Source organism: Lycium ferocissimum, unplaced genomic scaffold (genome assembly GCF_029784015.1).
Source record: "Lycium ferocissimum isolate CSIRO_LF1 unplaced genomic scaffold, AGI_CSIRO_Lferr_CH_V1 ctg10045, whole genome shotgun sequence".
Taxonomy (NCBI): Eukaryota; Viridiplantae; Streptophyta; class Magnoliopsida; order Solanales; family Solanaceae; genus Lycium; species Lycium ferocissimum.
Window position 1 is genome coordinate 4,626 of NW_026713122.1, and position 14,183 is coordinate 18,808.

The 14,183-nt window shown below is 40.5% G+C and overlaps 1 protein-coding gene across 1 annotated transcript; it reads right to left on the reverse strand.

The window, feature by feature from the left end:
- Positions 1–1,423: 1,423 nt before the first annotated feature.
- Positions 1,424–1,874, reverse strand: LOC132041377 (uncharacterized; the record flags this gene model as incomplete). Its single annotated transcript, XM_059432088.1, has 1 exon — positions 1,424–1,874. A coding segment is annotated over exon 1 (451 nt), but the record flags the coding sequence as incomplete, so codon positions are not given.
- Positions 1,875–14,183: the final 12,309 nt, after the last annotated feature.

Below are 14,183 nucleotides of genomic sequence, written 5' to 3' on the forward strand. Positions count from 1 at the left end.
AAAACGTTTACACTTCTTTAACTAAGATTTCAATGTCATAATTCATCATGAAAACATTAATACGAATCCTTAGCCATCATTATTGATTATCTCTTACAGAGGAAAAATGATTATGTTTTCATATATGTATATAGAGGATAATACAATCAAGGTTTAGTGTGGGTTTGCCCCCTCACACAAACCAACCATAATCAAGGCATGGAATAGAGTTCAAAAGCCTGAAAAGTTCACCCTTTATTCAATAAAGAACCTTAAAAAAAGAAAGAAAGAGATATACATCCAAAACAAGTTTGCAAAAAGAGACATACCTTAATTCCCGCTCAAGCGTACTTCCCACAATCCAACAATTATTCTACAATATTTTTAGATAGGAGAGGTTAGAACTCTAACCTATTTCCACCCATAAACCCTTCTTACCAACGAAAGCTAGGGTTTTCATGACTAGAACGTGTTCTTGAACGCTTCATGAATCAATCATGGACTCTAATCTCATAGGACAACCTAAACTAGTCTAAACCCTTTCAATAATATCACAAAAGTCAGGGATCATACCTTATTGAAGGAATATTAACTTCTCCCAAACGTCCCTTTCTTCTTCTCTTTCTTGGGTTTTAAGAATCTAGGGTTTATGGAAGATGAACTAGTGTTAATTTGATGTTAGATTGATGAAGTAATGATGGGAATTGATCAAGAACTTACCTCATATGTTTTGGAGAAACCCTAGGGTTGTTTCCTCTCAAAAAGTCATCCAAAATGAAGTGGGAATGAATATAACAAAGTTTGGCTTTTGTAAATTTCGAAAAAAGTCGCTTCAGGCATAAAATGGCCTGGTGCGTCCCCTGGTGCGTCCCCTAGGGCGTTGCCCAGGGCGGCGTACACAGTGTATCCATTTTGACGGCATCAAAATTTTGAGTTTCTTTAAAATTTGGCCTGGGGTGCCGCGCACGCCTAATTTTCGCATTGCACAAATATTGCTCTGTAAAATGGGCATAACTCCTAGCATAGAGCTCTGTTGGAGCTGGGAAACCTACCGTTGGAAAGGTATTTTAAAGATATACAACTTTCATTAAGGACGTTTTCCCAAATTCTCAACCTATTTTCACGAAACAGGCTTAGAAGTCAGACCTACTGAAATTTAGACGAGCTTGAAAACTCTTACGAACTTCACTATTTGGTATTGATCTTAAATAAACTATTTCCATCCAAAATCATATTGATAGGACTTCATATGCCTAAAATGTCACATTACTTCTCATTTAATACATCAACACCTAACTCAAATTTATGGAGTGTTACATTATCCCTTCTTAAGATCATTCGTCCTCGAATGAGAATCATGGCCTAGAAAGAATTCACTAAACCACAAGTTGTTTCAAACAATACAACGATTCATCTATGAAGGATTTAATATGCTAGCTCACACCTGCCATAGGAAACAAGTGAGGATATCTCTTCTTCATGTCCTTCTCTGCTTCCCAAGTACCTTTCTCAGTATTTTGATTTCGCCATAAGACTTTAACCGATGCAACATCTTTTGTTCTCAACCTTCTAACTTGGTGATCTAAAATCTGAACTGATTCTTCTTCGTAAGAAAGAGCTTCATCAATTTCAATATATTCATGGTGAAACACATGGGAAGGATCAGGTTTGTACAATCTCAACATCAAAATATGAAACACCGAATGAACCATGGACATCTCAGTCGGTAATCTCAACTCATAAGCTACCTTCCCAACCCTTTTTGTAATCTCATAAGGACCAATATAGCGAGGACTAAGCTTGCCCTTTCTGCCAAAATGCATTACCCCCTTCATAGGTGACACTTTCAAGAAAACCTTGTCACCAACAACAAATTTCAATTTCCTATGCCTCATGTCCGTATAAGACTTTTATCGACTCTGAGCAGTCTTCAATCGCTGCACAATAAGATTTACCTTTTCAATTGCATCATGAACTGAATCGGGACACAACAACTCTACTTCTGTTGGTTCAAACCAACAAATTGGAGACTGACAACGCCTCCCATAAAGAGCCTCATAAGGAGCCATCTGAATACTCGCCTGATAGCTATTGTTGTAAGCGAATTCCACCAGAAGTAGGTGTTCATCCCAACTTCCTCCAAAATCGATTGCACAAGCACGCAACATATCTTCCAAAGTTTGAATAGTTCTCTCTGTCTGCCCATCATTTTAAGGATGAAAGGCAGTGCTCAATTTCACTTTAGTCCCCAAACCTTCTTGAAACGTCTGCCAGAAATGAGCAGTAAATTGCATACCTCTGTCAGATATGATGAATATCAGAACACCGTGCAACCTAACAATCTCCTTCAAATATAACTTGGCGTACTCCGCCGCAGCATATGAGGTCTTCATAGGAAGAAAATGGGCAGACTTCGTGAGTCTTCCACGATCACCCAAATCAAGAAAACTTGGCCTTTGTGCGGGGTAGACCCATAACGAAATCCATGTTGATCTCCTGCCACTTCCACTGCGGAATCTCGATGTTTTGAGCCAGGCCTCCAGGCCTTTGATGTTCAGCCTTCACCTGCTGACAGTTCAAACACTTAGCCATAAAGTTAGAAATATCAGCTTTCATGCTCTTCCACCAATAGTGTTGTTTCAAATCCTTATACATTTTGGTGGACCCCTATTGAACCGAATATTTGGAACTATGAGCTTCCATCATCAATTCTTGTCGAAGACCAACAACATCGGGAATACACAATCTTCCTTGCAATCGCAAAACACTATTTCCAGTCCCAACAGTAAACGAAGTGTACTCACCCTTTTCCATGCTATCTCTTAGCTTTGCCAGAAGCTCATCATCATATTGCTTGGATTTAATCCTTTCCACAATGTCAGACCGTGATGGCGTGATTCCCACTAACTCTCCATCTTCAGTTTCATCGAGTTAGACCCTAAGACTAGCCAGCCTTCGAATTTCCTTCCCCATGGGCATATCATGTGTACGCAAATAAGCCAACGTGCCCATAGATTTTTCTCAAAGCATCGGAACTACATTAGCCTTACCGGGATGATACAAAATGTTCAAGTTATATTACTTTAACAACTCCAACCACCTCCTAAATCCGAGGTTCAACTCTAGCTGCTTAAAGATGTATTGCAAGCTTTTATGGTTAGTAAAAACATTGCAATGTTCACCATACAAATAATGACGCCAAATCTTCAAGGCAAATACCACGGCAGCCAACTCTAAGTCATGAGTCGGATAATTCTTCCCATGCTTCTTCAACTGTCGCGAAGCATAAGCAATTACCTTATCGCTCTGCATCAATACACCACCCAAACCAATTCTGCAAGCATCACAATACACCACGTATCCACCAAAACCAGAAGGTAAAGTCAAAATAGGAGTCGAAGTCAACCTTGTCTTAAGCTCTTGGAAATACTTTTCACAATCTTCGGACCACTGAAACTTGGCAGTCTTCTGTGTCAATTTTGTCAATGGTGAGGCTATGGACGAAAAACCTTCCACAAACTTTCTGTAATAGTTTGCCAAACCCAAGAAGCTACGAATTTCCATCGGACTAGTTGGCCTAGGCCAATCCTTAACCATTGAAATTTTCTGAGGATCTACCTTAATGCCGTCACCGGTCACCACATGACCCAAGAAAGACACAGACTCAAGCCAGAATTCACACTTAGAGAATTTTGCATAAAGCTCGTTCTCCTCAAGTGTTATCAAAGTTATCCTCAAATGAATAGCATGATCCTTACTATTCTTAACTACAACGATGATGTTACACCCCGTACTTTTATATGTAAAGTTTCACCGTGAGTTAGTTGACGAAGACTTAAAAGGCGAGGTTGCCGTCAAGGTCATAAGGAATTATTCATGCTCATTCTTCATACATGAGAGCTTGGTATCATGTTTAGTAAGTATTGGGGAGGTCGGATGTCAAGCAAATCGAAGAAATTAAGTTTGTTGCAACTTTGGGAAAATTTGGCAGAATTCCGGACAGAAATTTTGGGTCATATTTGGGGAGGCATATCTCCTAGAATACCAGGAGTTACGGAACCCATAACCTATGCATTCATAAGTTCAGCGAGTATACTTTCCAACGCAATTGACATATCTGCATTTGCATATCGATGCTAGAAGTTATGGGCCGTCGAAGTTTCGACGATCCGTCGATGCACATCGACGACCCGTCAATTTTTAGGCAGTGCAGCTGATGTATAAATGCATCTATTTCGTGATTTTTTATTTCAACTCCACCAACAGACCCTAAACTCTCCCTAATACTCATCTATCCTCTCCAAATCTTTCTTTATCATCCAAGTAAGATCCGAGCCCCGAAAACCCGAGCTAGTGAAGGGGGAAATTGTTCCTAGGGTTTCTATTGAAGTTGTTAAGCTTAGGAATTGGATTTGGAGTTTGGTTCTTGGAATTACAGCCCCTTTAAGGTATGTATACTATTCTTATCTTTGCTATTAAGTTGATTACCAAGAGTTTTAGTGATTTAAAGTGAAGGAAATATATTTATGGAAGTGGTGAGTTAATTGAGTCAAACAAAGATTAGAGGCTATTCTGGGAGATGTTTTGGCTTGGATTTGATTATATTTGGAAAAGTATTGACACAAGTTTTAGGTGAAGGAATTCCTTAGTTTAAAGTAAAGGAAAACATGATATGAAGGACCTAAACTAGCTTGTTGATGTGGTTGCCTTAAAGGCTGTTTCGATTGGATTTTTGGAGAGATTTCTACTTGTTTATGTTGTTGTATATTGTTACTGTTGTTGTTGATGATGTTTTGTGTGTTGTGTAATGTTTGGGAGTTGGATAGGAGTAAGAATTATAGGGGAAATGCTTCCCGAATTCCGTTATGTTTTATGCGTACTTGGAATGAGTAGTAAGGAATGTATATGGCCTAATTGTAATTCATGTTATCTTGGTTGTAGTGTTACAAGATCGGGAAGTACGCATCGGACATTAGGTATATTCCGAGGTATGTTAAGGCTAACCTTTCCTTTATTTTTTGGCTTGATCTTATAAAATGAACGAACAAGCAAGTAAATGAGCTTTCATATTACTCTACTCTTAGAAGCACTAGGAGTACTTCAGTCTATGATTGTTCCTTTTGTTCATGGGTCTTGAGGCTTCTTATATTGATGATGTTAGCTTAAAGAATGTTCATCGGAGATAGTGCGACCTCATGTCACTCCGAGAGTTCTATTTATTCATTTCATTTATGCATTGCATCCATATTCATATGCGCATTGACCTGTGACTAGATGACGTATGATTCCTATGTTTTGATTCCATGCATGACATCCATAATATTTTTACTCCTAGAAATGCCAAAAGTCTATAATTTCTAAAGATTCTTATGATGACTCCAATCCTAGAGATTTCCAATGTGTAAGGTTCTAGACTATTTCATGATGTGACTGAGCGTGATAGATAATTCTGGGTTACATTCAGGATATGTGGCCTCCGCTTATGTCTGAGCGTGCTACACGATATGTGGCCTCATCTTATGTCTGAGCGTGCTACATAACATGTGGCCTCAGCTTATGTCTGAGCGTGCTAGATAATTCTTGATTACATTCAGGATATGTGGCCTCAGCTTATGTTATGAATCGGGCCGTACGTTCCTCGAAACTATTATATGATATATGGATCGGGTTATATGTTCCACAGCACTATCAGTTATATTATAACTTATGCATATCATACGCCCTTAGAGGTGATTTCATCTATACAAAGTATGCAGATATTCTCGGATGTTAGCTATAGATGCAGTCAGATATTGAGATTAGCTTTCATGTTTCAGATGTCTCTCATGACTTCTATGTACTTGTTATTCTTGTGCCTTAAATACTCGATACATTATTCGTACTGACTCCTCTATTGCTCGGGGGGCGACGTTCATGCCCACAGGTACAGGTAGACAGACAGACGGTCCAGCTCAGTAGGACCTCCATTCAGCCATAGTCAGCGCGATCCACTTGGTTCATAGTTGCAGTTCATTTTGGTATGCCTTTTTGAGATGTACATATATATATGGGTATGACGGGGCCCTGTCCTGTCCTTTCTACAAGTTTCTGTTCGATTAGAGGTCTGTAGAAAATTGTATGTAGTTGGTACATGATGTAGCCTTATCGACTCTCATTCCTTTTGCGTAGAGTATATATAGCAGCCTAGTCGGCTCGCACTGTTATTTCGGCATTTTGCATATATATACAGTTAGATATGAGTCAGATTTGGGCCACCCTGTTGTTATGTGATAGTTAAGCAGGTGTATGGGTGTCTGGTCATTAGAGGTCGGGCACTCATCATGACTCATCAACTCGGGTCGTGACAGAAGTGGTATCAGAGCAGTTTTGTCCTAGGGTTGTCTACAGACCGTGTCTAGTAGAGTCTTGTTTATGGGTGTGTTGTGCACCACACTTATAAGCAGGAGGCTACAGGACATTTAGGATGTTGCCATTCTTTCTATTCTAGATAGTGCAATAGAGCGGTAAGATAAGAATTCCCTTTCTAATGATTTGTTCAGATTTTAGCGATGCCCCAAAAGGAAACTGTAGCTGCCCAGGAGGGCAAGGGAGTGGCTAGTGAGACTACTAGCCATACCCAGCGGATTACTAGGGCTCGGGGCGAGTCCCAAAATGAGACCCCATCCCAGGCTTCGCATACTCCACCCGCTTTAGAGGAGTGAAGAGGAGCCTCAGCGCCAGCTCCAGCACCCCCAGTTCCTCCACCAGATGCCTCAGGCCAGGAGATGAGAGAGGCCATCCTTTCGCTGACCCAGTTAGTAGCCGCTCAGGCTCAGCGACAGGGTACGGGCCATGGTAGTCTGGGTCAGAGCAAGAGGTCCAGGTTCTCAGGGTTTGACAGTGAGTTCGGAGGTGGCCCAAGGCATCAGTTCTCTAGACACTTAGCTTATTCAGCAGCTAGTGCGCCTCCAAGATATACTAGACCCAGGTTTGATAGATCCGCTTATTTTGGTCCAGCTCAGAGTTCCAGAGTTCCCAGTTCTCAGATTAGGAGTGGTTCCAGTCAGACGAGGCCACCTGTGCCACGGTGTGCCCAGTGTGGTAGATTACACTCAGGATTATACCGATTGGGTTTAGGTGGTTGTTATGCCTGCGGTTGTCCAGGCTATATTAGGCGTGACTGTCCATTTGTACGTGGTGGAGGTAGGGCTCAGCCCACAGGATTAACAACTGGTTTTTCGTTATCTGTACGCCCTCGGGGGCAAGGCTCACAGGAACCAGTAGGCCGTGGTAGGGGTCGAAGAGGAGCGACCGGTTCAAGTGGCCCTCAGTGTCACACCCTAATTTTCGTTAGGGCGTGATGGGCACCCGACCCTTACTTAGGGCCGAGCGAACCCGCTGACTCTCGTTATACTCATAGTCATGTTGGGCCCTTAACTCATAACATGAACGCATAATGAAAACTTTCAAAAGAAACATACTTTTCATCTTTCTCAAATCAAGTGAAATGCGTAAACATATGAAATCGTAATATAATGCATAATAATACATCGGCTTACATAGCCGCTTACAAAGCGACATCTTATATACACGACACGCCGCAAAGTCTCTAACATAACTACGGAATACCATAGCAAAAGCACTCGACTCGGCAACACTCGGAGGAAATGGAGCTCGCCAATCCAGCTGGAACATCTTCTGCTAACATCTTCTACTCATCTAGGTGTACCTGCGTGGCATGAAACGCAGCCCCCGAAGAAAGGGGGTCAGTACGGAATATGTACTGAGTATGTAAAGCATGGAATACAGTAAACAGGATCGTACGGAAATAAGGAGGATAGAAAAGTAGTACAGTAACTAGAAACTCATAAAGCTTACCTTGAACCATAAATCATGCATTTCAAAGTCGTAAATAAACTGAGTGACATAAATAGAAAATCATCATGTACACATGCATGCATAACGTGCCCCGGCCCTCTAACGAGGGACACGGTAAGTAAAATCATCATATACATGTACATATAACATGCCCCGGCCTTCTAGTGAGGGACGCGGTGAATAGAGTCATCATATGCCATCCTGGCCGCCTCCCCCATATCATCATATCATCATATATAATATATATATAACGTGCCGGCCCTACGAGTGAGGGACGCGGTGAATAATGTTGTGGAGCCGCACGAATACATGCCCCGGCCGGGACGCGATGAAGGACATATTGAGGCTGGCTCGAGCGAGAGTGAGAAACCAAATGCACATAAATCATCATCACAGACTCAATGAATAAGTAAGTAGCCGACGCTCGGGAATCAAAACGGAAATCATGTTAAGTTCTTTCAAAAACAAGTCATTAGGACTATACGAAGGTAAATCTCGGGGACCACGAATTTGTATCAAACCAATCCGAGCCCGCCTGTCACAAGTTAAAGTCGTTATACATTACAAAACTTTCTACGAACGTTTCAAGGCAATCCGGTTCTATCTATGAAAGTTACGGACATTTTTAGACATAAGATCCTTTAGGAACAAAACCGTTTATACAACATTCTAAATCCAATCATACCAAAGACATAAAGACCATAGCTTGACCATATTAAGGATGCTAACATCAATAAGCAAATATGAATCATAAACGTGCTCGGAACTTAAGAATGGAGTTACCTCGAGGCTCGTGTCATAGCCTAATTACAACTAGGACATGCCAAAAGAAAGAAATGTGAGCTTCACATACCTCGTCCGCTTCCTACGCTAATCTGAACTCATGTCTCGGCTTCTCAAAATCTACAACAACGTCATTAGACATCGAACATTAGTCATAAACACTGAAGGATTCAATTCCAAGCCATTATTTTATCTACGAAATTTGGGCGGCATTTCCCCTATAAATTCAACATCCCCGAGAATTCAACTCGGCCAAATCTTCAACAACAATAACAACAACCGTATTAACAACATCAATGATCAATTCAAAACGCATTATAATGCTAGTAATTCTTTTCCACATAATTCAACAACATTCCATTTACCTTCAATTCGATGACATACATTCAAGCTAATGCCAATGATCTCACATTTAAATACTAATTCAAAACCATCCAAACAAAATTCAAGAACGCTTCAAACAATCCGCACGTTATTCAAAACAATCCATCCAAGCTACCATGGAACCCGAAACCTCCAATTTCCATAAGAACAACATCAACACATTTCTTTCTTCAAAATTCATCAACTACACCAATAATCCACACTTTAGCAACATTATCTTCATAAATACAAGAAACTATATTTAATTCACATTAGCTTCCAAAACAGCCCACACACGATTTTATCTTCAACTTAATTCATTAAACCTTTATTTACATCATAGAATCCACAATACAACAACCAAAAATACTAAATAAAATTTAGTTCATTCCTTGTCACAAAACATCCCATACTCACGGCTCAACATCAACATACAAAGTTTCATGAATTTCATCCATTTCTACACACTATTCCCTCCGTTCTAATCCGTTAAAACTCGAATAAACTTGTTAACAATGAAAAGGAACCTTAATCTTACCTTAAGTATGCAGCCACCACGTCCACCCTCTTCTTCTTGGTTGATTTTTAGCTCAAATTGAAGGCAACGCGACGTACGCCACTTTTCTCTTCATGGGCTTCGGAATTCGGGGCGCGGATTTTGGTCAAAATTAGTTTTTCTCTCTAGGCTCTCCTCTCTCTTTTTCTCCAGAATTTTCTGGGTGTTTTGGTATGAAAAATGAGGAGGAAAGGCTGATATTTCATTTAAAAAGGTGTGGGTAATGGGCCTGACCCGGTTGGGCTCGGGTTGGGCCTGGCCCACTGACCTTTCTGCCTTAAAACGTCCATATCTCCTTATTCCGATGTCGTCTGTGAACCCACAACCTATGGTTGGAAAGATATTTCAATTATCTACAATTTTCATTCTGGGAGTTTTCTCAAATTCCAAACTCATAATACCGTTTTGGCCCCTCGAAGTCAGATCACCCGAAGACGTTTTCTTAAATCGCCCTTTTGGAGGGCTTACACTCATTTTTAGCTTATGGGTCCTTCTTAGGACTTGATCAACTTCACATGTAACACCCCTATATCTCTTCATATGTCCTTTATAAAATCCTGACATGTGGGTCCCACCTTAACACACAGCCACTTTGTCCTTTTCATGAAATTTTTATTTCAACTTCTAGCCCCTAATTTCCCTTAATATTCCATACTAATAAAATTCATAAGCAACTTTTGCATTAAAATAAAATCGGAGGTCAAAAGTCTCAACCTCGTATCCCGAACTAGTCTTGTCCTTAACTTATCATGGTTAGCTCGGATTATCTCAACGTACAAAATACGGGATATAACATCCTTCTCCCCTTTAGAACATTCGTCCTCGAATGTTCAACTAGCCTCGTAAGGTCTTATAAGGATCTCGGGGTTCCCTTTATTACCATAACATGCGATCTCATCTACCAATTCTATTTCTTCTTCATCTCCTCTTCGACTTCTCAAGTCATCTCCTTCCTGTTATTATTCCGCCACAATACCTTAGCAAAAGCCACGTCTTTAGTACGCAACCTTCTTACCTTACGAACAATGTAATAAAGTCCAATACATCACGGGTTAAACTTCTACTTCTTGTCAGATCTCATTACACCTTTCATAGGTGATATCTCCAAATATACCTACTCGCCAATTTGGAATTCTAAGTGTCGACGCCGATTGTCGTCATATGGTTTCTGCCGTCTCTGAGCTGCTAATAGCCGTTCCCCTCGCTTTAATTGCCATCGGGCGGTATCATCCGAAAGAATTTGACGCATAAATTCACCCTCTTTTAGTAGCCACTAGTTTCGATCATCTCGCTTAAATCATCTTATAATCCCCCTTTACTCTATGTGTAACATTCTAGGCACATTGTCTCGTGTCATTTCTTTATCTTTAATTCGAACTCTTCTATCGTCCCTTTGCTCAGATCTTGTTCTCAACTTTCCGGTCACACATTATGTTACAACCTTTACGCGAATATACGAAGGTGCTCAAATTAGCCCAAGAAATACCTTAGCGTGGCTTCGCTAATCCTTATGTTTTACTTGTCTTCGCCTCTCTTACCTTACAACCGGTATCGGGATAGGCCTTTGGTTCAACCATAGCCATGTTCGTTTGTCCTCGGTACTAATTTTATCTCGGTAATTCAGCCTAAACCCTCTTTACATCTTTCTTCAATGCACCCAAAAATCTCGTAACCATATTGTTATTCTTTGGATCCAAAATTTTCTCATTAAGTATTCGCTTGGTCTCATCCTTAGCATATAAATATCCATAGGTAACATAGCTACCCTTGTACGACTGCATAAAGTATATTCAATCTTAGTCACGATCTTTCCTTCTCCGGTTCATGGTATTTCACATATCCCCTCCGTACCAACATTTCGGTAGTCTATCTTGTCATACTCCTTTCCTTCCTTTTCTCACTTCCTACTATAGGAGGTTTGCTATCTTTCTGCCTTGCTACTTATAGGTCGCAGTATCATTAGCGAACAACTCTATTGCCCACATCTTAGCCTCTAATCCAGCATAGTAGGGTTACCTTTCACAATGCCTCTATAAGTTACTCGTTATCGTCCTCTTGTCGTATTCTCCTTTAAGCTTCCACTTTCCGATGTTATATCATTCAAGATCTCTACAATTAATTCTCAGCACTATCTCAATTACCATCCTAGCTTCTACCCCTTTTGCTGGCTCTTGGACCTTACTAACTTGTCTTACTAACTTGTCTCGGCAAGGAATCTTACCTGTAGCCCGAGCACCCGTATCAAATACATTGTAGTGTTGATTGTCTCCATCTTGCACTTGCATCTCTCGCATCCGCTTCCCCCCTTTAAGGGGTGTACTTATACTATTACCCGATTATACTTTGTCCTATGTCCGCATTTTCCAATCTCAATTAGGCGGCACTTTTATCCCGACATTTTGATCCCTTTGCCGTTCATCTACTCACTTTCTTTCTTTTTCGAATATCATTGTGTTAGAACTTTCCAAGCTTAACCTATAGTGAAAATAGCATCGGCTTTCCTTGTAACATTTGTGCCATTTATATATTTTTTTCACTTGAACTTTGTCACCCTGTCCGATTAATGCCCTCCATATACCATAACGTTGGTTGCCGGGGTGCACATACCTGCTGATATAGCCATGTATGGAATACCATATGCATACCTATATATATAATTACTACTATCTCACTTACAAAATATTTCCAAACGCTATTCAAACTCACCCTAATTCTAGGACTGTGATGCCCCCTTTTTCTCTTCACCGGTCTAATCCGCCCCGTTCTACGCGACCTCTTAAGGTTTTTGCCCACTCCGCAGACTCTAATTTTCCTTAGATTACTCTAGCTTCTCATTTGCTTCTTACGTCTGAATTTGTAAGACTTTCGTAAAACTTCCCCTGGGGTCACCCATCCTAAAATTTCTCTCACTCCAGCACGCTTAATCTTGGAACTCTGATGAAATACGGTGCTTTAATGCTAGTATGATCGCATCCACCTCACCGCATGACCTCCGTCACGTAACTGGAGTAAGTTGAGGTCTTAACAGATTTCGAAACGTTCTCATAACACAGCTCCCTCCGAATTAGAAAGGGACTCTTACTCTTCTGACTCCACAATTACTATTTTAGCCCTTTTCAATCCTTAATATTCGCCTTTCACTTATGGATATGACTACTTTCCGTCCTAGACTTCCAGATTCCCAATGGTGAGGAACACACCTTGATCGCCGTTACTTATAAATACTTGGTTATCGGCCTTTGGATTTCTGCCCTCATTTTACCTCGTTCCTCATCCTTTCTATAACCGAGTCTTTCACAATCCCGTCACTTATAGTACTCGTATCCTTAACTACACATGTCATGGTCTATTACTACACTGTTATCTCGCTCCCTTCTCACTTCTTTCTTCCAATTACCCTTTCTTTTCTTATGCTCACTATCACTTCCACTATTATATAACCCTTATTCCAAACTTTCCCTACGTAACTTGATAAGCCTTCCTTATTCGTTCCATAGCTCGCTTTTCCGTTTCACACTTGCCTTTATATTCTAGCTACATAGGTCATATCATAGCGTTGGCCACCTTCTCACTAGGCTTTACTTATTTTCATAACAATTCTCATTATATTCACATTATATCTTATTCGTAATCAATCCTATAATGTAACACTGCTTGATCCTTTACCCTTTCTGGTCCACTTTATCCTTAATATCTCACAAGTTGTCTTATCCATACATTCATATCCATCGCAATTCTTTTCCTCTATACTTTTGTCTTTATCATACTATTACTTCTTTTAATTATAAGCTCGTCATAATCCGTCCCTGCTTATCAATTCAGTCGGTACCTTAAATAACCCTCTATCAAGGTTTTCCAGCCTTTTCTAAATCGTCTCTTAGTATCACAAGCCCTTTCCAATTTCTTTTTTACCATATCGATATCGACCTTCTAATTACTATTATCCCCAATTCGAAATTAACTTATTCCTCGAGGTCGGCCCGTACTCACAATTTAATCAAATCTTATCATTACTATCGGCACGACCTTTCAAGTCGTATTACAAACCTATATCTCATTCTCTTTTTATTTCGGGAAAATTTCGGCGAGTTTTCTCTATATTTCTTACTATCTCAAAACTCGCACGTGTGAAATACCAACAATGCCTCACGGGGCCAACATACATATATACATATCATATCATATCACGGCCACACGGGGCTCTCAATATCAACAACAAGATTTAAAAATGATGAACATACCTCGTATGCCCAACTCAATCTGCACCGTTATACTTTATTGTTTACTTTCCCCTTTTAACCTTCAGCTTGTACCTCAGTCGTACTTCAATGTCTTACCCGACATATATCTCTCATACCTTTGCTTACCTGCGTGCTTTGTAACTTCCGACATCATCAGTCACTTTCTTCTATCGATATCATCCTTCCGTCGCAATCAAAGGTTAGCGCAAGAAATCTCATTTCCTATGACTTGGCTCTATGGCACGATCTAAGATGTGAAAGAAGAGTAACCACCCTAGATGCCCGTAGCCTCCCGTTTATAAATGTGGTGCGCTTCACACCATAAACAGGACTCATCGGACACGACTTTGCGGACAACCCCTAGGACGAACCGCTCGATACCAATTTGTCACACCCTAATTTCC